Raw genomic sequence first — 25049 nt, 5'->3', positions numbered from 1 at the left:
ATTTCACTGTAAATAATGGACAGCACTTGTGCCATTCGTTGGCTCTGAAGAACAAACTCACTAATAGAAGTCAGCGATGCATTATGCTCGTTCACTTTTCCCCTTCCCAGGGTTTCATAAACCTGTCCACACCCAAACCAAATGAGCCCATTTCTCTCTGATCCCTTGAATCTCACGTAGACTAAAACCTGGAATTACCAAGTCTGACCTCCTGCAGTATGTGAGTGCATTAATATTCAGCTGCTGATCCTACTGACTGTTACAGCATCATCCGCAGACAGATATATCCTCCTGTGCCATACTCCTCTCCCTGTGCAATATTATCACCTTCAGACTCCATAGAAAAGATTCTATTCCAGCTTTATTAGAGTAACTGAAACTATTAGAATGATTAGAAGATCTTAACGTTTTCCTCTCTTTTTTTTTGGCAGCCTACTTTATCTGATATAGCAGTGTCCTGGTTTGCCATCTTATTCTCAGTAGGAGATATCATAAATTTCTATAATCAGTTCCCATCACTTGATAGAATAATTCTAGTGTCAGATGAAGCTAGCTGTGCCTGATTCCAGGCAATGCCTGTCAGTCTGCACAGGCTGCAACATCCTCTGTCAGACTTCTGCTGCAGGTCTCTCATCATCAGACAGAACCGTCCCTGCTCTGATGCTCTCAGCACACGGCATGTTGGAGGAGGAGGACTCAGGCTGGATTGCAAAGTGCACTGTGGGCTCTGCATGCAGAGGATCGGAGCTTTGCTCGCTTCTCAGTGAAGCAACAATTTCATTTCACTTTCTCCATCAATTCCTCTCTCATGACGTCTTGGCAACATTTTGTTCCTGTTCACCATTCAGCATTAGCTGCTTGATTTCCCTCATTCCTTTTACAATTAGAACAGCAATACTGAGAGCAGCAGACTGCACACCCCGCCAGGGGAGCCCATCCCTGCACTGAACAAACTTCGTCTTGAGAAGCAGCTTCTGGGAGGACCAGAATCTCCCCTTCCATGGGATCAGCCCGGCTGCTCCTTGCACTGACTGCTGAGGAACCTCAGAGAGCTGCTGCTCTGCATCCCTGTTCCTGCCCAAGCTGACTCGGTGTTACGCAGTTGATGACTGCCTTATTGAAAATAACACCTTTCAACCCCATGCTCCAAATCCCTAAGTCACAAAACAAGTAGTGCAGTGGCTACTTGGAACACCATCAGTGACTAATAGCAAAATGCTGAAATCATCCTCATTTGCAAACTGAGGCACAGTCAGCACAGCTGGTATGAATGTATTTAAAAAGCCAGTGGGAAACAACTAATTGGAAAGGCCTCAATGAGTTTGTAAGTAACAGAATTCTTCTTTCAGGATCTACTGAGATATTTTAGAAGGATGTTATCCTTTGGAAAAGGAGCAAAGATTCTGAGTGATCAGCCTGTTCAATTACTTCCTTTACAATTATAAACAAGAATTGAACTGAAATATGGATGTTTCTTCAGAGATGACATCAGCTGGCAAAACTGATGTCCACAATGAGACGTCCCATGTGAATTTAGAAATATGATTACAGATTAAATAAACTTGGCTTTAAACAAATCTGTTTGGAATAAATGAGAAATCTGAGATTTTACCTCATCAACATTAAGCTCATATTTCAGGCAGAGGTTATGAAACAGAAGGGTTCCCTCCAAGCATGGATTTGACATCCCGTGTCTGCTCTCAAGTGGACCTGTGTTTAATGAGGGATTTGAGCACATGTGATTTTAAGCTGACGAGTAAACAAGTTTGGCTCAAAGCTGAAGCATTTCTCTCAATCAATACTTTGATATAAGCAAGTATTCTCAAAGTCAGTGAAAACCACACAGTTGGGAAAATAGCAAAGAGGGCAACTTGTCTGGAAAAAATACTTATGTACGTGTATTTAACTCTTGTGAATCAAAAAAGTCCAACTTTGGTATGTGTTTGTTACTATTAATACAAATCTTTAACTGTGTGCCAAAAGAAGTTGATTCCTGTGTGACGGAAAAGCAGATCAGAATAATTTGACTGAATGTTGGAGCTTGACTTCTTACCAGCAGCACGGTATCATGCTGCTGTATTGTATGTTGCTTAGCAATGTAATGTGGGAAGCAGCACATAGTCCTTGACAGCACCATTGTCCATTGAAATGCTTGTGAAATATTACCTTGGTTATATAAAGATAGCATACAGTTATAGAAAAAGAGCATGAAGTTTCAGAGCAGGACAAAGGAAAGGAAGCAAGCTGCAAAGGAAAGGCATTGCTATTCTGACGGCAGGAAGGATTCCCTGGATAATCTTTCACTCTTTGAATACACTCAGCATAAATTAAGCACAGAGAAATGGTATCTGTAAAAGCTCGTTACAGCAACGCTTACGGATGATGCAGCATGTTGTACAGTAACTGCTCAACAGTTGAATAGTTCTGAGTCCATATGTGCCAATGCCACCACATTACTACCGTATAAAGATGACCTTTCATTTATTGTTCTCATGTTTTGCTTCGGAGGAAAATGTTTGTGCTCTGATGTACTGATAACCCAGAGTGAGCAGAGCATGCACACTGAGCACGTAGCAAAGACAGATTTGTTCTGCAGGTTACATGAGACATTGGTGAACGTTCACCTCTTGTGGTCCATGGCACAGCAAAGGCTGCAGGTGTTGCAGGTGCGCTCTGCTGCATTCACTGTGCTTGCTTTTTCTCTGGTGCCTTTTGCACAGTGTCAACCTGCTCTTGCTCAATCAGTTTTGACAGCCTCAGTGTAGCAGCCACTGCCAAGATTTGCCTTCATGCACCTTTCGAAATGTTTTTGGCCCATCTTCCAGCCATTCACAATATTGTAACTAGCTACAGAAAATAGCCTGGATGATCTATTTTCCGACGTTCATAGCAGATGCTGGGACCTGTGTATCAAAGCATACAGAAATGCTGCTTCACTGCTGAGCGTTACAGCTCTCTAAAGCTTCAGTGTTTCCAGTGATGCTCTCTTTTCACCTGCATGGTTTCTCACACGCTCACCTTTCCCTGATGCTGTGCAGTTTCCAAGTGACACGAGGATGAGCCAGTGTGAGTGTCATTAATAACTCAAATGGTAATGAAATCCTCTGATCTGCACCAACAGGAGGTCTCTCCAGAAGAGGGTGGGCCCTGTTGTGCCTCTCTTGCCAGAGACTACTGCCGAAGCAGAGCCAACATTTGCTTGCTGCATGTCAGTGGAGCACAGTTTTGTCACAGCTCATCCACCAATATCATTCTGTAACACTTTCTCCATCACTTCCCCTCTCAGTTAAGCAGGTGCTACCAGGAACCTGCACTAGATGTGAGCAGTGCAAAGAGAACATGCACAGAACTGAACCTGCACTCAAGAAACCCATCCCCATCAGACTGAATCTCAAGAGGCTGCAGTGCTCTGCAGTTTATAAGCACTGGATTCACCACACTAACTAATGTTTGTAATGTGAGGAAGCACAAGGCTCACATTCTTACTTCATCATATGCAATAAGCCTCAGATCCTGATGGTTCATAAGGACACAGGAGCAGATCTGCATCTTAGTAACAAATACTGAATCGACATGACAGATCCTAGGGGCACTTCCAAAGAACAATTCAATATTCCCTTCTATAGTATTTGGCAGGAAACCACCACAGAGTTTATTCAGCTTGGATTAACTAATGGATTTGAGCATTCTTTTCAACAAAGAGGGAAGATGTTGAGTTCCACTGACTGCGGGGCTACTGAATGCTTTGGACAAATCAGATAACCTGATTTACTACAGGGTCTGTGCCGGCTCTGATTCTGAGCTCACATGCAGTGATGCCTCATTTCAAAATGGGAATTCTTCAGCCTGTTTAGAAACATTTGTTTTTCTTGGTGTACGCAGCACCAACAAACATGGAAAATTATTTTCCCGTATTGAAATACTGAAAGGTACAAATAAAGGTTATAATTCTGTTGGAAGAGACCACACGACAGAAGCACAGGTCCTGGGTGGTGCAGACCCGTTCAACGTGCCCACAGACTGTATGTATGTGATGCACACTGTTCTTTAGAGCACCCAATTCCTTTCCACGGAGCAGAAGCTCATACAAACAGTAGCAGTGCTCAGAGTCACCCTGTGCAACAGCACTTGGCCTCATTCGTCTTCAGCCAAGAGGAGTATGGCTTTGATCTCAAGGAGCATGCATCTGATCTACAATAACCATCCTCCCAAAGCAGGAGAGCTGTTTGAGCAGGAAGGGCATTTGTCTGAAAGTGACTGCTTGTCTCCATGTGACGATGGCAGCGTTTGTTGTGGAGCCCTTCCTGAGCAGACAGCTATTTGTGGTGCAGAAATCCTCCTTGGTGACGTGGGAGCTCTGCAGGGAGTGGGCTGGGAAAGGCCCATGGAGGGGCTGCTATTGGGGTCAGCACGGCCAGGAGAGCACTGCTTTCTCTCTGGGATAGAAGGCAGAACATCCTGTGCAGATCAGAACCAATCACTGCAATGTTTTCCCCAAATCATACTTGTTACATGGCAATAATCCACCCGATCATTTAAACCAGTAAATGCAGAGCACTGCATGGGTCATCTCTACCACGCCAACAGAAATAGTGTTTTCATGGCAGCCTTCCTTTGGCCTTTAAATCATTCCTCATATCTTTGGATTCTTTAATTTGATTCCCCTAATTTAGTTTTTTAGCTTTTGCCACAAATTCTTGGTTTATCAGCCTTGGCTTCCTTTTATCTGATCTGAAATTAAGATCTATTTTGTGGCCTCTCTGCCTCTAATGGATTTTCTGCTTAAACATAAGTGAATGTATAATTCAGCCAGAAGGTTTTTCATAGCAGTGCAGACTCACAATGGATTAAAAGCAGTCAGCTTTTACTAATGCAAGGCCCTGTTTGGATCTAGTGCTCCAGTGATGTTCAGTATAGACAAGACTTCTTCCTTCGTGCCTCTTTTTAGCCCTAAGGAAAGCTTCTTTCAAATTCAATGAACTTCAATGCTCTTTATTTTCTTTATTTTTAACTATTTGCAGCTCAGAACTGGGGAGGGTAGCTGCTATGATATAACCACGCTGTGTTGCTGTCTGTAAAGATAATTTTAGTGAGGAGAATAGCATCCCTGTTTACATATGCAGTCATACACAGTAACTTCCAAAGTCTGCTCCCACACTGTTTGCCTTCAATGAGCTCTGGAAGCGCACAGCAGTGGGGAATGGCTGCGGTGACACAGTGAGGTGTGAGAGCATCCCCAGCCTCCCTGCAGCCCATCCTTCCAGCATCCATCAGCTTCCTTTGCTCGGGCTGTCAGTGCAAGGCCAGGACCCATCTGCCACCCATCCCTGCACCTCCTGATGGCGAAGCAGAGCCTCCAGATTAATTCCCTCTGCTCAGAGGATGAAAAACACACCTGAGCAACAGATGGGGCGTGCAGTCTGCCTCTGCTGCCAGCGTTCTGTCTTGGCCTTTTTGGACCAATGCTCCAGCACCAAAAGGACCTCTCATAATGCCCTTCCTTAATGTGCAGCTTACCAGTGACAGCTAGTAAGTGACAAGAGAGAGCCTCGAGTGATGCTATGGTGCCAAAACACAGCAGACAGCTTTTCTGAAATGACCCTGTGGTTAACATACAACAGCAGTGCAGACACCCGCATCCCCTCAGCTCGTGGCTCCTGCTAACAGCTACCAATGCGTTCAGCTCTGCCGACAGGGAGAAATCGGTTTCGGCACCGCCGCTTGAGAGCACACCTTAGAACGACCTTCTGCTCCTCCATAGAAAAAGCTTAAACTCCCCCTTGTGGATAATGGGAGAAGTTCCTTTTTGTAACAGAAAGACCACTGAAGTGTGCAAGAAACCAATCTCTCCCGTTTCTATCTCCGTGTTTTTCCCATGCTCCCTCCCCACGTCGTTCCAGTTCAGGTTGTGCAGTGAAAGGAAAGGGGAATTTCTCTGCTGACTTTCAGGTCTGTACTGGGACAACCAAACTGCCCACAGAATGGGAACGTGGGAAAGAACTTCATTTCCAGATGAAACTTTCTTTCCCCTACACGTTAAACAGTGTCTGTAGTCTACATTTAAGTACACTTTGCAGTATTTTAGAATAAAGAAAACCAGAGAAATGCTCGATTTGGTATCAGACAACCAAAGCCAGGCAATGCGTGTTTCTATCAAACCATAAAGAAGAAGTTGGCTTTTTATGGACGTATTTCAGTTTGAATGCAAATTGCATTATTCATACAGTTCTACTTTGAGGTGCCTGAATTAGACTTCCTTCTTATATGAAGTTGATATTTACCCTTCAGGAAAGGAAAGCTGAGTAATTAAAATAGAGGTGGTGGTTCATGTCTCTTCCTGGCAGTACTGACAACAGCCCAATAAAAAGAGTCTATCAGAGGAGAATTGATACAGCGTGCTTCACAGGAGCTGGAAGAAGCAATTCCCATGTACCACAGCAAATAATGTGTTTTGTTCTACAGCAATATGGAAACTCCATTGCAGGCCTGCACTACCTTCAGAGCACAGTGAGGACTCACCATTGCCGCAGGTGCCATCAGCTCGAGTTCCTCATTGCAGAGCAGTTTCCAAGCCGAGGCTCTCCCTCCTCTCCCTGCACCAGCTCACTTGCTCATGGGTTGTTAGGACCTGGAGTGTGGAAAGGACCCATTTGAAAGCACTGCATTTTAACAGATGTTTTCTACTGCATCATTTCAGTCATCTGGTTTATGCAGTTACTCCTCCAGTTTCTGACAAGCTCTAATTGATTTCTGCTCCATCTTAAATCACGGAGTACATCAGAAACAGCACAAGTACAAAGAGATGGCAAACCTTCAAATTAAGGAGGCTGTAAGCCATAGGATTTGGGGCTGCGGGCACAAACCTGCACACGGGCATCAGCGTTCCCAGGCAGCCAGAGCTGGGGACAACAGCTCACAGCACGAGAGTCCAGAGCACAGGGAGCTGCTCACAGCAGCAGGAACACGTTGCTTATAAGCACTATACTTCTAGAATTTGGTAAATGTAACCCCAGGAGAGGATCATTGGATTTCCTGCAGGTTGCTGAAATTAGTCTGAAAATTTGATTATGCAAACCATTATCAGCAAAGCAAAGAATATCAGTTATAAAATCAGAACTGAAAGATACGTGCAGATTCTGAGGCTGCTGAGGGGCAGAAAGATGTAGGTTACTTTAAGGTACATCCCAGTGTGCACATTGCCAGAAGAGACACAAAGGCAGAAAGTTCGTCAGAAACATCCCTCGTTGTTACGCTTCTCTGCAGTGACAACAGAACAAACCCAGGGCCAAACGTCCCCATTAGCAGTGGGGCTCATTGGGTTTGAGATGCACCATTGCACCTTTCCCTGCGATTTATGGCAACCAGAAGTCAGCTGACTGCTTGGGACTCTCCTCATTTCTTTTATAGCTCAAGAAAGTGGAAATGGACATTTAAAATGCAGTTCAAAACAATTTGTGCCTGAGTGTACATCGTGTTTACAAGAAGGAACTACCAAAGGCAAGTAATAAAACCTTGAGAAATGCAGTTTATAGAGGAAACTGTGGCACAACCCTAATTACTCTGGCATAACAGGCATCTCTGCGGACAGAGTTGCAGTATATTTTTAACCTACATGAAAAAGTCAAATCAGAAATGTATGCAACAAGAAATGGGAACATAAATCCCTTCCAAATGGAAGACAATTTCTGCTGAGAAAGCTTGCAACCCATTAAAAGCCACAGACCCCCAGATGAAAGGAGAGGCAAGCAGTGGGGCTTCAGCCATTGTCAGTGCTGATTCCATTCTAACCAAAGTCAGGGGGAGTTTTACCAACAACTTAATACAGAACAAGACCTACAGTCCTTTGCAAATTGTCTCCATGAACAAAAATAGACATCTAGGAAATAGATTGCAGGCTTGGGGGGAAGTCCATGTTCAGCTGCAGTATGAAAAGAGACACGCAAACAAACAGCCGTTCCCTAGATATGAGGCATGGAAACACAGCAAGAGTACCGGGCACATCAGTGAGATCCAAATCATCAGAAATTTGATGGACTTATTGCCATCTCAGTTCCCCACTGCCATGGTCTCAGTAGCTTTTAGACCTCTCAAGTGAAAATGATAAGCTCTGTATTTTAGATGGCAGGCTAAGAAATCCTGACCAGGAGGAAAAAATAAATGGATTTGAATGCAGCTAGCAGGGCCTCACAGGGAGCAGCAGCTTCTGAACTGCAGCGTGCAGACAAGGCAGCCATACAGGCTGCCATAGGATACAGTTGGCACCAGACTGTTTCTGTTTGGTTCTGTTACCCCCCACTAAACCACTGCCACTACCACTGAAATCGTCTGAAGTCCAGTTAATCTACTCTTCTATGTGTACAATATGCAATCATGCAGTTTATTCTACTCGTTACGGTTAAAGCAGGAAATCAGACTGCTGAAAGTATGAACATTTCACTTGCAACATCTGGAAGTTGTGACACCATAAGAAATCCAGAACTCTGGGTTCCCTGGGAGCTGCTGCAGCAAACTGTGCTCTCTGCATCATTTCCACATAGCTGTGATCCGGTACTGCATGCATCGCCCACAGGAAAATAGCACAAAGGTGAGATGTGGTTCAACAGCAGATAAAGAGCCAAAGCGAGAGGAGAGAGAACACAGGCACCTCTGAGACCTCTGAGGAGGGGAGGAAAAAGAGAAGCCCTCAACCTGGCAGCCTGTTCCTATGGTTTTCCATACTGCTCTCAAGAGTCGCAGCACCAGTCCAGGAGAGAATCTGCACTTATTGCCAAACAGGCTGAGCAATCCCTGAGCCGAAGTGTGAGCATGCTGGTGGCTGTAATTATCTCAGTAAATGCAATGCATGACAAATCACAGCCATAAAGGCATTCAAAGTTCCTCCCAAAGCAATCCACATAACGCCAGGTTGGTAACAGTCTTCAAATCTTGAGGAGGGTTCCTCTAAAACTCCAAGGATTCCATTTGCTTATAGGAAAGGTTTCTTGGTTGTTGGGTTTTTTTTGTACAATATGTTATTTTCTCCTGTGAGACTGAAAAACACTGCACACTCATTGATGCTTTTTGAAAAAGGTTTCCCCTACATTTGGGGCCAGGTTAATTATTTATTCACAGTTCATATGATGCAGTAAAACAGGGTATTTTGTGCCTACCTACACTGCATTCCAAAGTTATTTATTCCACTCATCTGATCTCTACAGACACCTCAGCAGTACTCAGAGCTTACAATACGTGCAGAAGGAGCAGCACATTCAGAAGGTAAGAGCCAAGTCCCAGGGCTTTTGTTCTTGCCTGCTGGAGCCATCTGTTGCTTTGTAAGAAGCCATCACCGTGCAGAAGGGTACGATTCCTTTTGTGTCAGAGAAAAGAGGCCGTGTATATTAGTATTCAGATAACCTCAGTTCGGTATTTTTCTTCATTAGAATGAAGGTACAAATACATATGTTAATTCATTTGCTGTGACCGTCAAAATTAGAAGAGAATCAAAAGTGGAAACATCTCAGCTTCAGCCAATTCTAAACACGGCCATATGTTATTTTTATAATGAAGTTAATTGTGTGGCCTGTGGAAGTGGGGAGGAACCCATCCCAGCTGGCACAAGGTGCCCTGGCTCTGAGTGAAGGCTTTGGTGATGTGAGGGGCAGCCTCTGCCATCAGATAGCGAAAGATCTGGGAGAAAGTGAGGATGAATAGACTGTGCACCATGAATTGTAAGGCTGGGAGCCAATCTGTGCCGATCAAGAAAGTGACATCAAAGTGCACGAAAGCATGGGCAGAAATAGCACAGTGGCTTTGTGAATCACAGCTTTCACCTCTGACCAGCACACTGCACATGTGCTATGACGAGCCAGTGGTGCATCCCAGCCACCCCACAGCACACAGCAGCAGCGCTCAGCCCGGCCCAGCACAGCACACCCGGGGCCCAGCAGCTCCCAGGGCAGCCCATGGCCACGTTGGGTGCAGGAAATGGAACGTGGGGTCAGCACTGGAGATGGGCAGAGATGCACACAGCAGATTCCCACACACAGCCCGTGACTGACCTGAGCACAGTGCTGTGCTCTCATCGTCACACTGAGTGCAAATAAATAAATAATTCAGGGACAGCAACTGCATGGAAACATGCACAAATATTTTGACTGCTGAGCTGCAGCTTCTCACCAGCAATCTGTCCTAAAAATCTCGTAATTAGTGGCAATGATTAAGACAGAAGTGTCACCTTCCATTTATGCAGCAGTTTTCATCCTGAAGCACTTCATTAGCTATCTTTTCAAAGACCACTTAGCAATTGATTTGGCTGTATTTATTCTCTGTCTGCCGAAATCAGAAAAGAGACAGATTGTTCTCTCTTTAGAATCTCATCAGATAAAAACCTTAAGCTGTAGTTTCCATAGAAACACATCGTGGGTCTTTTAGTTCTTTATCAAACCTGTTCATAAACTTTCAGCTTTACTTAATGTTACATTTTCAAAAATACCAATTAGTTCTTCTGTTACTTAATGCTCTCGCGGTGAAGGAAGGACAGACACAGCCGGGCCATGCCAGCTCTGTGCTCAGTCATGGCAGTGCATCCCCATGGTGGAAAGGAGCACGGGACAGGAGGAAGGGCAGGACTTCACCCCCACAGGTTGATGTGTTGGAGTTAATGCTCCTCAGAGGCTAACCATAGTATCTGAACTGTCATCACAGCTCTGGCAAGATAAGCTTTAATTCGTGGCAGCCTGTGTAACTATTTCTAACTGCAGTGTGGATGTGAGGCATGGATCTGCATCACCAAATGAAACACACTGGGAAAACTAAAGACAAACTCAAGAGAACAGCAGCTCCAGGGAATGGGGAGCACGAGGAAGAACAACCGGTTCTGTCATCTGCTGAAATCCATGGGTGTTGATCACGTCCCACTTTCACATCAAAGTTTGTTACGGGCATTCAGGCCTCATGAGAACCCTGCCGATGGGAACCATGCCAGGCAGCTGATGAACTCAGCAGCTCTGGGCCATTCCATGGAAACTCCAATACAAGTTTCTTCTTGAACTTGACTTATAAAAGCATTATAGCATTTTTTTTTTTAATAATGTTGCTGTTTTTGAAAGAGATGTCAAATCAATCCATAGGTTCAACTCAAGAATGACTTTAGCCTGCCAAAACCTCTGTGTGGCAGTGTCCCCTTCTACAAAAGCAGATTCAGGCTTGGCAGCAGCTTGGGAATGCAGCCGTGCTCAGAAATGGCAGTGAGGCAGTGCTACAAGCACCAGGAGCTCCGGGCTGTCCCACTGGGACACACATCTGTCACCTCAGTGACAAACTATGGGGGCATTTCTTCTGAGGCCGGGCTCCCGGAGGCCTCACATGCCATTGCACTGCTGCTCTAAGGGCACCTCGATGGCTTCCACTTGTCCTACTGCTCTCCTTTTTCTTCTCTATTACCTGAGGCTTTTTCTGTTTTGTTAAACACAAATTTTCTCCTTCACCAAATCTACAGAAGCACAGAAATCATTATTCTGAGGAATCAAAAAGCTGCCAGCTGAATTCTGGGTAAGCCCAGAAATGACAAGCAAACCCTTCTGCACACACGACTAGCATACGGAACAGCAGAGGGAATAGGAAGAAGGGTTCACAAGGAACTTATTGGAGAGCACTGGGAAATTCCAGCGTCTCTTACTTGCATTAGCTTAGAATATATTCACTCAGCAGAGCCCTAAAACACAGAGCTGGACTTTGTTAAGTGTTGCTAACAACTGTTACAGCGCTTCTTTTTCTGTTCCCTCTTTTTTTTCCCATCCTTTATTTTTCCTGCTGACAGAGGGGCGGCTCAGTGCCTCACCAAGGGCACACCTGGAGCTCCTGAACCACCTCATGGCCGGGAGGGGAGGCTCAGTCCTCTGCTCTGAGCCACAAGAAATACTCCAGAAAATAATAATAACAATAACAAAGCAGTGCGGGGATCCCTGGGGATGAGTTCTGCTGGCTGGGCTGCTCTGTATATCTGTGATGTAAACAACCTCCTGACAATTAACCTCCCAGGCTCAGATATTATAAACAATGCGCCCTTAAATGTGGGAGAAATGATTCTGTTTAAAATAACTGAATGTAACACGCTTCTATTTTGGGGTTCCCGACTCCAAAAGATACAGGCTCTATTTCCACCGCAGAGAAAGAATCCCATGGTACAAAAAGGGGCCCCTAAATGAAGTGCAGATCTGTACGGCGTGGGAAGCGTTGGCTGAGTGAGCAGCCTGCTTTTGTTCAGTTGTAGCTGCTTTGGGAGGAACTGAGATAAACCAATGCTCTGCAGGAGAAAACTGAAGTGTATGCAGACAGACACTGCAATTCCTCACGTGATGGAAAGTGGTGGTTCTCCAGAGATACGACTCCAACTCAAAAGTCAACAGAATATTTAAGTGCATATGCAGATAAGAAGATAGTAAGTGTCCTAACTATGTGGAGTTAAGTTCACCCCTGAAACTGAATGGTAAACAGCAATGGGAAAAGACTGTGAGAGTACCTTAGAGCCTATTGCTAACTGGGGGAAAAGAAACACCAGTGACAAAGCACAGTAATGCTCCTCGTTACCAATGTGTGCCATGTGCTCACCGCGGGACACAGCCAATGCGCAGCTCTTGGCAGCTCAGGCACAGCAGAACTGCACAGCATCTCAGATCCAGCATGTCCGGGAGGTCAGAAACAGCATTTAAGGGAACAGCCCCTGACATTCGCTGCCGACTACAACTTCACTGTGAGAAGGGCTGCGATGACACAAATCAATACCTTAAAGCACTGTTTCTACGGCTGCCGCAGGCAGAGCCGCGCTTGGGACCCGGCTGACACCTCGTGGTCGCTCTGCGTTCGGCTCTCAGGTTTCCCAGAGGGCAGAAGTCGCACGCGGACGCGCACAGGTGAGCAACCACAGCGGCTGCAGCTGCTTCCCTGCAGGACGACGGGGGCTGACACCGTGACACACGTGCCGCTCCTCGTGCGCTGCCTCCGGACATTGCAGCCCATGGAAAGGCCGCATAAATGGAGGCATTACTGCACACTGATACCGAGGAATCGGCGCTGCCACAAACGTCCATATTTAAAACCAAACTGACCGATGTAAGTGATACAGGCAAAATCCAACCATTTTTCTTTCTGTATGAGGCCTTAGGATTAACAAATCCATTTCCAAGCCCACGGTTGTCCTCTGGCGAGCCAAAAATCAAATCCTTTCATTCCTTTATTTACTGAAACAAAAACCTCAACGAGAAGACTTTCCAGCACTGCTATAACCTGCGCTATAAGGTTATAACCCTCCTCTAAGGGCTGCATTTCCTCACCTTTTCTTGGTCTCTCCCCTCAGCTCCCGCAGCCCCACCAGCCCTCCCGTTCACCCGAGCTCTGAAGCTGTACGAACGCTCGCGGTACAGCAGATGGCAGTAACAAAGCGCACAGCAGCGCCGCGGCCTCCAACCCGCACCTCTCCAGCTTCGTTGGCAAACGCCATAAAGAGGCAAAAGGATGCGGGATGGGCATCTAAAAGAGAAGGCTTTCTCCTCTTGGAGCAAACGGCGATGTACATTTGTATGTAAGCATAAAACGTTGCTATTAGAGCTCTAAGTGAGGTGAGGTCACCAGCTCTGTGTGGGATAAAAGGTTTCTGCTGTGGACTTCTTGGTTTAGCGAGAATGCAAATTTACAGACACTGAAATGACCGCAGAACCACAGAATAAAAGGACAGTGCGAGTTGGAAGGGACCCACGGTGTAAATGTAAATCAATAATGATACGTTCTGTAATGCTCCGTTTGCATTCAAATCGCCGTACCTCATTACTGGCACTGCCTTAGGCTTCCCGGCACCACACCTGGCACCGATGGCAGCGGATCTCCTCAGCTCTGTGGTTGCACAGAACACCTTCCTCCCATTTCAAGCACATCCTTCCTTCATCCCTCATCGTGGAGACATTCCCAGCACTCTGCTTGCCAGAAGACCTACAGTCAGCAAAGAAAAGAGAGAATAAAAGGCACGGGATCTCCTTTTCCCTGCACTGTGGGCTCCAACAGCACATCCCCGGCAGGCTCCATTTCCCTGCTCTGTGCCCACCCGGAGCTGTGTGCACCCACCTGTGCTGCACCATTCCCTGCTGGAACGGCTCCGTGTCCAACTGCTCGCTGTGCCCCTCCGTGCCATCAGTGCCGCTGCAGGACGGGACAGCTCTGTGCACGCTTATGGCAGTGGTGGCTGTGCCCCCTTCCTCGTGTGTCCGGTTTTGCTTCCAGGAGGACGACGTGCTGTGAGCACAGTGCCACCTCCCATGCTGCTCTATGGGCGGATTTCCCAAAGATAGGGTTTTTTTTGCTGTGACTCTGCCCTTACTTTAGCAAGAATACAGACCGCCCCAGGGCATTACCGCGCAAACGGAGCGGTGAAAAGAAGAAACGCATCTCTTTGGAAGCCGCTCCGCACCCACCGCTCCATGTGAGGCCGAACCAGAGCCGCGCAGAGCCATCAGCTCCATCAGAGCCATCAGCTCCATCAGAGCCATCAGCTCCATCAGAGCCATCAGCTCCCGCTGCTGTTCACCCGGAGGGCTCCGCACCGCCCCGCGGGGTCACCGGGGCCGTTATCTCCCGCTGCCTTCTCCGCGTCCCCCCTCAGCCCTTTCTGCCCTCGCTGCTCCGCTCCCCGCACCGCTGAGGGGGGCGCGTGGCCCAACGGTCATAACGGTTCTCTCGCACGCGCCCGCCGCGCGGCCCCACCCTCACGGGCCGCCCCCAGGGACAGGGCGGGGCGGGGCGCAGAGGAGCGGAGCGGGCAGAGGGCACAGGGCACGCGGAGCGACCATGGCGGACTGCGAGGCGGGGGGAGCGGTGAAGGCTCAGCAACGGCTGCACGGTAACGGGACGGGTGCGGTGCGGTGCGGTGCGGGTCGCGTCGCGTCGCGGTGCAGTCCCGTCCCGAGTTGGCCGTCGGTGCTCCGAGAGTCGCTCTCCGGTTTTCAGTTTCGGTTTGACTTTGTACCGATTTCTTTCTGTATCGCCACTTTTTCGCTCGTCTCTTAGCAAAGTTTATTGATTCCAAAGTTCGCCCCGCGGGAACAGCGGCCCCGCACCGCCCCGTCCCGCCCCGCACAGCCGCTCACTGCGGCCGCACCGCCCCGTCCCGTCCCGTCCCGTCCCGCAGATCCCGGAGCGAATTCCCCGGGGTAGCCGCGGGCAGCGCCGCACGCGGGGCAGGAGGGGCTGCGGAGCGCTCATTAACGCCGCCGGGCTTTTTTTGAGCCGGGCGTAACGCGGGACGGGAGGACACCGCGGTGGGTTTCCCCGGCTCGGGCGGTGGAGCCGCAGCGCGTTTCTGCGCGGTGCTCCGCTGGTGTGAGCGCTGCGGGGTGAAGCCTCGCAAGGGATGCCCCGAAATAACGCAGCCGGAGCTTTCCGCGCCCGCTGCGTGCTGCAACCCGAGAAGGAAATGAGTTCGTAAGACCACCATCCGCAACGGCTCCGGCCGGTAATCCGAGTTGTGGTATAAATAACTGCGGGTCTGTGTGGGCCCCAATGGCACATGCATGGCTCTGGTATCCCCGGGCAGGAGCTGCATTTCATTCTCTGCTCGTTATTAATATCCGACAGTGGTTGCTCTGATCCCGACTGTGCCCTGCAGCCCTTTCCCCTCATGTGCTGCTGGTCCTTCTGTGTGTTGTTTGGGAGGCCAAAGCATAATTGTCAGGGTGAAGTATCTGCGGACTCAGAAGGCTTTGGATGTAACTCTGACTAATTAGGCAACGTCGTTTTGGCTGTTTCCCCCAGGAAATGCTTTGAGATGCTCTGAAATAAACAACAAAAAGTTCTCGTAAAAAGCATTAGTCACTGCTAATTAGCAAGCTGGATAACTGTCATAGCATAACCCCGCTCAGTCGTTCTCACGCTATCCTGGATTTCAGGTGGCAGCATGTGAGTGCAGACCCCGATGTAGTAGGGTAGCAGCAGTAGTGCTATGTAGCCTTGTTTGCAGTTAATTCCCATATGTGCTGTGCTCTGAGTGTGCTGGGTTGTGTGTATGGTTGTGGAGGGAGGGCCTTTCCCATCACTGTGTCTGGCAGTCACGCACATTCTTGCTGTCTCACAGCAGTGTATTTGTTCACATTGCGTAGTCTTCGTGGAAGAAAACACTTCTTCCATGAAGGCTGTGCCACACCAGGAGCACTCGTGGGAGAGCTGCCCCTTTCGTCTCCTTGTATGAACTGTCGTCCTGTTTGATGAGCCAAGGCATTATTTCTTGCTAAAGCAGCACGATTTCTTCCCGTCGGCTTCAAGAGGGTACAAGGCTAATTTGATTTAAATGGTTTTAATTTTCTTTCTCCTTGTGGTTTATTTCCTGAAAGATGCACGTAATTTATTGCAGCCTGCCCAGAAATAAGATTCTTTGATTGAATTCCAAGTGTGAGTTTTGGATATCTCGATAATAAAAGGGAAGACTTGGTAGGCTGAAAGAAGTGGGGTGTAGAACAGTTCAGAAAATCAAGCACAAGAGAGCTCACGTTGTGAAGGTAGAGGGACTGAGCTGAAAAATGGATGCAGGTCCATAGGAGAGGAGTGTCGGGGTGGGGGAGTTGGGCTTCTGGTGTGAGCTGGGCTTTGGGCGTCTTCATGACTGTGAGAGAACAGTACAAATGAGTTATTTTCATCATTAGCAATTTTTTCTTAATATACATTATTCCTCTGATTAACAGTAAACCATCACTGATTGTCATTCCCTTTCATTATTGTAGTTTCCAGGCGTTGTCTCTGCAATAGGGTCTCATTCTTTCAGTGTTTAAGTTAGCTAATACCCTGTTGCAACATGGGAGGTATTTGCTCTTTGGTAATGCGTTTAGTGGTGTTGCTTAATGCTGAATGCCAACAGGTATCACACAGATAACACCTTTCCTTGACTTCTGCAGAATACCTGGAAGTCACTTGTAAATTGAAGGGCAATATGCGTAGGTAACTTTCCATAGAGGAACTTGAAAATGGCACGTGATGTTACGTGTCTCACTGAGGGTTATTACAATGGAATGTGAACTTACAGAGAAGATACTGATGGCCTTTGGAAGTTTGCAGTAACTGTCAAGTTCCTGATGCCTCATGGACAGAACTTACTCTCCAACACCTCCGTATTCAGTGTTACTACACAGAGTTCAACCAACTGTGTAAAAGAGGAATAGAAACTTTGATGTTGGTTCCTACTTCTATCAATGACTTTTTTGACTTCAGTCAAATACTGTGGATCTCAGTTCACAAAGCATAGTTATTTGCTTTCCAAATTACTGATATCTAATGACTCATCTGTTTCACTTACCTCTTTATCCAGTGCATTCATTGCTAATGCTGCATTCAGTCACAGACACCCTGACACAACAACGTGTGCCCCCACAGTTGTTAAAATCAATGAGCATCTTCCAGAATCACATTTTGTTTTATAATGAAATCAGTTCTACTTAGAATAATTGTTGGGTGGAGACTTGGAGACTTATTTCTTATACTTAGCCACATTTGTTGTGCTTTTCTCAGATCTGCATCTCTGATAATTGGAACACAAATCAAATTTTCAGTGTCAGGCAGGTCATGGGGTATTCCCATCCCACTCCTTTTGAAGCAAGTTTGGTTCTGACTTCCGTCCTCAATAAAGGAAGGGGTTTTCTACTGCTACCTATAGATCATTGTGCAGGAGGGCCTGGGGAAGGAGGAGGATTTGAGAGTCTGTATTTGTACCTGTTAGCTGAAGGGGTGGGTAGAGATGTGTGTGCTTTGTTCTGTACCAGTGCTATGTGAACCACATCCTGCCCTCAGCCATCTTGTGCAACTTAGGGAGTAGTGCAAAGGAAAGCAGAACTGGACTCTTAATTTGACTCGATCTAAACCTGATGAGTTGGGCCAGGGTAGTAATAGTGGCTTATGCAAAAGAAAAATCCCATTGCAGGTGTTCTCCTTAACAGGTGCTCTTTATTTTAAACGTGGGACCATTTCTGCTCTTTTCTTCCAGGCGATGCCGACACCGGCCTTGGTGTGTGTGGTTGGATCCTGGTGACATTCTCTTTTATTTTCACTCTTCTTACATTTCCTTTCTCAATCTGGATGTGCATAAAGGTAAGACTTTTCACTGCTAAGTTGCATTAAAACTTCAAGCAATGCAGGTTCTTCCCAATTCCCCAACACTTCACTTCGTTAATCTTCAAACCGTAATGGAATTTTTGCACTGACATCTCCACGATGTCTGCCCAGGCATTGCTGGTGTATAACCTAGTTTGGAACATCAGAGTAATTCTAAGGATTGATTTCTCTAAAAACAAAAATAATTTTTAGGGAGCTCTGTGTGTGTGTGAATATAAATATGTAAGTATGTACGTACGTATTTGTATACACGATAGATCCATAGAAGATGTGCCATTTGTGATCGCCTTGATCTTGATGTTTCCAATTTCCAGCTATGAGGATACAACTCCTGCTTTGGTTTGGTTAATTCACTCCATCTGAACTACAGGTGGAAAATCTCTGCTGTGTCGCACCTACTACGCTGTGTTTGCTTGTTGCCAGGATATTCCTGCTGGCCGCTTTCAGTGCCTGCTTGGTCTTGCCCAGAGGTGCTGTTGTTTCTGCTGTTGACAGATAGTGCTGTAGTCTGAAGAATCTTTCTTCTGGAATGTTTTTCTTACTGTTCCTTTTGCTGTTTGCTTTTTAAGAATGAAGTTTAGTCTCAAATACTCAAAAGCAGCTAATATAGAAATAAAATGTAATGCATATTAGATATGAGGCTTAAGACTGTGTTAAAAGCATGTGTAGTTGGTAATCCATGATATGCCTCCTGGAAACCATGGATGACATTCAGCTGTTTATTGCAGATTGTGAAGGAATATGAGAGAGCCATCATCTTCAGACTTGGACGCATCTTAAAAGGAGGAGCAAAGGGACCCGGTATGTCCTGGAGAGTAGCCTTAATTTTTGTTCTAATTGAGTTGTTGGCAAAAAAAATCGCTGCCTACAGGTGTCAGACTGGAGTTTCTCAAGAATTTTGTAACTTCTATTGACAAGATATGTTATTTACAGGGAGAAGGCAGTAAACTAATTATCTGTGAGCCTTCCCTAGATCTCCTTAGTTAGAGCTGAACAAATCAAGGCTTCTTAGCATACTTTCCTTCAAATCTTATCCTGGCATGAAAGCCACTGGGAAACACACTGCTGAGCTCATTACAAAGAGCTACAGTGGTTGGATTTAGGCTTATTTCCACAGCTAGTGCCATCTATTCTAATGATCCATTTTTACATCTTCTTGGATGGATGTTTTCCTACAGGTCTCTTTTTTATCCTGCCCTGCACAGACAGCTTCATCAAAGTTGATATGAGGACCATCTCTTTTGATATTCCACCCCAAGAGGTGAGCTTGCACTTGCCTTTGTTTCTGCTAAAGTGTTGGCAGAATTTTTGCACTTTATTTTCCCTTTCCCCCTCTCAGTATTGGGTAGCATGTAATTTTAATATAGACTTACTGCTTCTATTTGTACCTGTGAAACATACTGTGAAGAATATATATAGTTTTTAGTGGGATTGTTCAGTAAAATAAGATTCCTGAAAGGTAACAAATCATGCTATCCTTTAAGGATCAAATAAGACAACTTAATACTGCCTAAGAGCTAGAATAGGAGAGGTCTGGGTTCAGGGCTGCCAGACCACATGCAACATCCTTCCGTTGTTTCTGTGAAATTTGAAAATTTCCAGAAGAAGCAGTTATCTTTTCTATGCCAACTAAGCTGGATGTACAGATGATGGCACAAAAGCATTACCAAATGCTAATACTAGAAACTCAGAGGTCTACTCTCATATGTAGGTTTTGTGTATGTGCTGCTTCTATGTCCTACTATGTACAGGAACACATGAAGACATCCTGCACCTCGTGTCATCTGATATCTTTCAGTTTGGAGGTTCTAAAGTACAAAAATGTATTTAATTTCTTGTCCCATTTTACTTGGACATCTTAATTTCTTAGCAGAATCTCTCAACAGTTCATCTAACTGAACTCAGTGATGCCAACAGACAGCAGAGGAACAAAATGAGCCTTCTAAAAATGTTAAAATGAGCAGTGGTGTGTTGCTGATTTTTAACTGTGTCCGCTGTGTATCTGGTGTGTTTTTCAAGGCAGAGATTTGAAGCAACCTGCCTGGTGCTTCTGTTTCCTGTCATGTTTGCCAGTCAGTTTATTGCTCGTCATTAGTTGTAGATTTAGACAGATGGCAGCTGTCATAGCATACTCTAAAGGGTAATTGGTAGAAACCTAATCAATGGCAGGCACAATGTGGTTGCAGCTGCTGATGTGCTATTAGTGAAGCCCTGCATTTTTTTCTTTTGACTTGATTAAATTATGCTTGTGGGTTTAGGTTTCCTTGTTCTTAATAGGTAGAAGCAGAAATATGTTTTTATTAGAGCTTGACTTCTGTGCATGCTATTCATTCTTTCTTGATGCTATTACAAAAAGCCCACTAAAATAAGTAGGCTGTGGAAACAGAACATAGGTAAATCTCACACATACCACTCTCTTGTAAAGTAACATGATCCTCATCTTCTAACACAGGATTAGAACACCTCTTTGCATGGTCACGTTCATTGTTGCACTCTCTTTATAACTAAAACTTAAAACATAATTAATATCAATGATAGCTTTCTGACGTACTCTCTTTTAAACCATCAAAAATATCTGTCCTTATCTTTGCAAGTACACCTTTTGTTCAACATACAGGGTCTAAGTAAATCACTTGCACCTAGCTATGAGGATGTTCATGAGTTCTATTTCCTCTGCAGTTTGTCCAGAATGCCACGTATCCTTCAGTAACACAAGGTGGCATTTCAGTCAAGCTTTGGAGAAGAACAATGAAGCGCCAGATAAAAACAGCTAATGAGATGTAGAAGTAAGGCTGACAGTCATGCAGCTGATATGTATTGCCTTCAGGCAGACAAAAACAATTTTGTTAGTAGTCAGACATAGTTAGCATTTTCTAAAATAACTCATGGGCCCTTTACTTCTCTGGCCTTCATTATACACTGACATCCTTTAATGACAAAGTTCTTGCAAACTTCACACAGCCAGTGCTGCACTAAAGTCTCTAGCGTTGGCCATTCCAATGTTCCTATGGATTAATCAGTATTTGAGAACTGCCTTCAGCAACATCCACACTTGGAGTATGGGAAACCATTTGTGATGTTTGTTTGGAAGTGCAGCTGAAATACACTCCTCCTTTCCTCACCTGCTTCTAAATAGCTTGCCTGCTTTGTCCTTGTTTTATACACTGACATACCTGCACAGATGCCTTGCTAAATCAAAAGTCTCGTGACTGAAGTTAAATACAAGTGAAAATCGCTTGTGTCCTATATTTGCTGTGATACATATTACTATTTTTTCCCTGTACAGAAACACAAAGTCCCTCTCACATATGTTTCCAGATTATATTCTGAACTAGAGTACTTTAACATATTTTGAATGGAATGGTCCCATTTACTTACCTCTGCATTGCTAGAATCCTTGGAGTCTTTCCTGTTAGCTTGGTCTTTCTCTGTGTATACATCTTGTGTTCCTGTACAGTCAATCTGCTGCTTTCATGCATGTGATATTATAAGCCTCACTGAAGGCTAACGTTTCCCAAGTGAAATCATATGTATTTTGGTGTAAATTATTTCTGAATACTTTTTTTTGTCACCTATGAATTGCAAATCCCCCTGAGAGTGCAAAGAAGTGAATTAGAAATAACACCATGGCAAAGCTAGTGGAACTGATTTCCCACTGAGGGGCATTCTGTTATCATATTTAATCTTAGCTTGGCAGAGCAAGGCTGAAAGGTTTGTACATCCTTATGTAGACGTGTTGATATGCAGCACACGTGTATAAAACATGGCTTTCATGGCAGTTGCTTTTCCTGGGGAAAAACTAGGCACTTGTCCAGTAAAACAAGTATGTAATTATCATTATATAAACAAATATATGTTTAGTTATATGTAATTATTGTATGTTTCTCCCATTGCTTTTTAGATCTTGACCAAGGACTCTGTGACAATTAACGTAGATGGAGTGGTTTACTACAGAGTTCAGAATGCTACCCTTGCTGTGGCAAATATCACAAATGCTGACTCAGCCACACGTCTTTTAGCACAGACAACTTTGAGGAATGTTCTGGGGACCAAAAACCTTTCTCAGATTCTCTCTGACCGTGAGGAAATTGCACACAACATGCAGGTATGAGCAACATGCAAGTATGAGGCAGTGCATTAAACAATCTGTTGTGCATTGATCCTGCTGATAAATTGGAGGACGGGACTTAATTTTACCTTGTAAGTGGTAAGCCAAGTTTTGATTTGGAGCTTTAGGGCAAAACCCCATCAAGGGCGGTTGGAATGGTACTCAGCCTAATAAAAATGAGTGAAACAAGAACAGACGAGGGGGGCTAGCAAGTAGGGAGGAGGGATTTGTGAGAGGAGGAGTATTCTGGATTGTTATGTCAATATGCTGCTGTTGAAGGAAATCACACCACAGAATTCCTTTCACATACTGATCAGGCTTTAAGTGTTTGCTTACAGCAGCTGTGCTTTTATAATCATCACAGCGTACCATAAGTACTAAAAATTATTAAATAGAGAGTGCAGAAATTCTAAGACAATTTGTTTGATTTGATAGTCTTTCTTCAAATTTGGACACTTGTTTGCAGCCAAATACATGGCTGAAATTAACTGTCCTGCTTTACATAGGCTACACTTGATGATGCAACAGATAATTGGGGCATTAAGGTGGAACGTGTGGAGATCAAGGATGTGAAATTACCCATACAGCTGCAGAGAGCAATGGCTGCAGAAGCTGAAGCTGCACGGGAGGCAAGAGCTAAGGTAATGGCATCAAGGTGTGGATTCTGTGGGGGACTTTTTTGGTGTTTTTTTTTCCCCTTAATGAAGAACTTAATGTGGTGGTTTGGAGGATGAAGATTCTTTTCCATATTGGACTGTGGCAAACAGGAATGCAGGGCAGGATTTTTGTGGGTTTGGATGCAGCCACTTATTATGTTTCATCTGGAACCATGCAGTTGAGATTTCATTTGAAAATGCAGAATCCCAAGTTTTTACTACAAGAGCAAATCATGAACAGAACAACTTTGAGGTTATTAGCTGGAGGCTGCAGTCAATTAGGAGCCAAACTTCCTTCCAGCTTTTTTTCTGACTAGCCCTGAAAGTTCTTTGCTTTCTGGTTTGTTTCTTCATAGGAGAAATGTAACAGCTGTAAAACTTAGTTTTGTCACCCTTCAGCTGACCTGTGGGAGAAGATCTTTAACGATCCAAATATTAGCTTTTAGATTATTTTCTGAAGCTTAATTACTTCCTGACTTTATTATTTATTCTGTTGTTTAAAAGAATATTTATAAATGCTCAGAATATATTGTCCCAGGGCAGAAAAGCCCTGCTTGTAAATAAAAATGTATGACTACAAAGCTGTCCCTAATGAGCAAACATTCAAGAAGAATGAAGGAATAAAAAGGTATTTTCCCAATGAGAAACATCATTCATCTGTCAATCATCTTTTCAGATCTTCTGTTTTTAGGAGGCAGTGCTGAAAGAAGTACAAAAGCAGGAATTTCTTTTGAAAATTTGAATGAATCCACCTGCATTTTCAAGACTTAAAATGCCAGTTTTTGTACACTGGCATCCTGATACTGAATAGAAAACAGGCATAGAAAACCTTCAAGGGAAACCAGAGTACCTTATATCTAATTGAAAAAGGCAGAACCAGGGAAGAAAGGCAGTAGGAGAGGGCACTTGATTAAAATCGTAAGCAATGACTTTGATGTATGACTTAAGACTGAAGTTATCTGACATACTTCTAACTTATTGTTGCATCAGAATTAATTCCATTTCACTCATTTTGCTTCTCCAGGTAATTGCAGCTGAGGGTGAAATGAATGCTTCCAGGGCCCTGAAAGAAGCATCTATGGTTATCACAGAGTCCCCTGCTGCTCTTCAGCTTCGTTACTTGCAGACCTTGAATACCATTGCTGCAGAAAAGAACTCCACCATCGTCTTTCCGTTGCCCATAGACATGCTGCAGGGCATCTTAGGTGCAAAACGCTAGCTGCAGTGGGAGGAGGAAAGTATTTTTTCTTTTGCAACCAGTAAATGTCTGCAGCACCAAATTGCCTGCATATTATAGCTTAAGGTAATATTAGCAAAGTGAAATGCTGAGGAACCTTTTTAGTTTTTTATACTGTGTGATAAGATGCAGATGTAATGCTTGTGAGTATGGACTATCAAAATACTTGAAATTAAAAATTGATCCAAATTAGAAGCAGTTTATGATCTTAAGCATGTATCCATGCTGTACTAGATGAGAAACCAATTATCTGTAACCTTACATTTTCAAATAGTATATAAAACTATTTGTGGCAAAGATTAGATGATTCAACATCTGGAAAGAGAAGTGTTCCTTTTATTAAAGAGTCTGTAGTCCTGTAAGGGAAGTGGAACAGCCCTAACTGTATTCTCTTAGAGTGTACCTGCATGTGATGAAGTCATCTGATTGTTGTATGCATTTGTTCTCTAGCTTATACTGGGGAAAACAATGGAAGTTGATGTAGGAGTGAGAATACTGGGTACTTCTGAGAATCAGGCTCATACTTCCTAAAACAGTTCCCTGTTCATGGGAAACAGTTATTAGCCAATGTTACTGAAATGGAACTTTCTGCCTCTGTTCCGCCATAAAGGAACAATGTAGACTTGCTGTAGTTAATAGTACAATATGCTGCTTGTTGCTATGCCCATATAGATTTATGACTTTGAAAGCACTGAAAATTTACTGGGTCTGCTTTTATCTGTACATCTTCTCAAAAAACAATTAAAAGGAAAAAAAAAGCCATAACCCTGATTCCTGTTTGTAAATAGACTTCCTTTCTTGTTCTAATTTTAAACATGCTTGAAACACTGCATTTTATCCAGGTCCAATAAATGCTTCCCTAACTGTAATTAGTGGAGGGTGTTTAACAGGAGGTTTTGTACTGTTTATATACCTAACAAATTAATGA

General features: G+C 44.7%; 2 protein-coding genes across 4 annotated transcripts in view; one reads left to right on the top strand and one right to left on the bottom strand.

The window, feature by feature from the left end:
* Positions 1–14747, bottom strand: part of DAB2IP (DAB2 interacting protein) — a 180079-nt gene extending 165332 nt beyond the window's left edge. Inside the window, exons 1-3 of one of the 2 annotated variants that reach the window (XM_046901815.1) lie at positions 14095–14747; positions 13797–13962; positions 6520–6628 (exon numbers count right to left, since the gene is read on the bottom strand). The gene's annotated coding sequence lies outside the window, so the exon portion shown is untranslated. Of the gene's footprint in view, positions 1–6519; positions 6629–13796 lie in introns of both variants that reach the window. The other variant, XM_046901816.1, reaches the window with a different exon arrangement.
* On the top strand, positions 8481–24892 carry STOM (stomatin). Of its 2 annotated transcripts, XM_046901827.1 has the most exons (8): positions 8481–8584; positions 9198–9255; positions 17993–18096; positions 18849–18921; positions 19299–19381; positions 22022–22225; positions 22735–22869; positions 23909–24892. In XM_046901827.1, the coding sequence occupies exons 1-8, from the start codon at positions 8555–8557 to the stop codon at positions 24101–24103; spliced, it is 882 nt and encodes a 293-aa protein (XP_046757783.1). In that variant the 5' UTR covers positions 8481–8554; the 3' UTR covers positions 24104–24892. The 2 variants fall into 2 exon arrangements, with proteins under 2 accessions (XP_046757783.1, XP_415401.2); XM_415401.8 differs by lacking the exons at positions 8481–8584; positions 9198–9255 and adding an exon at positions 14764–14866.
* Positions 24893–25049: the final 157 nt, after the last annotated feature.

This window comes from Gallus gallus, chromosome 17 (assembly GCF_016699485.2).
Source record: "Gallus gallus isolate bGalGal1 chromosome 17, bGalGal1.mat.broiler.GRCg7b, whole genome shotgun sequence".
NCBI classification, from domain to species: domain Eukaryota; kingdom Metazoa; phylum Chordata; class Aves; order Galliformes; family Phasianidae; genus Gallus; species Gallus gallus.
This window is presented reverse-complemented; position numbering and strand designations above follow the sequence as displayed.

Bases quoted from the DNA above. Each gene is read 5' to 3' on its own strand.
- STOM (XM_046901827.1), top strand. From the start codon at position 8,555: ATGCATCGCCCACAGGAAAATAGCACAAAG. The intron at 9,256-17,992 runs GTAAGAGCCAAG...CTTTTCTTCCAG, and splicing joins AGGAGCAGCACATTCAGAAG to GCGATGCCGACACCGGCCTT. The intron at 19,382-22,021 runs GTGAGCTTGCAC...ATTGCTTTTTAG, and splicing joins TTGATATTCCACCCCAAGAG to ATCTTGACCAAGGACTCTGT.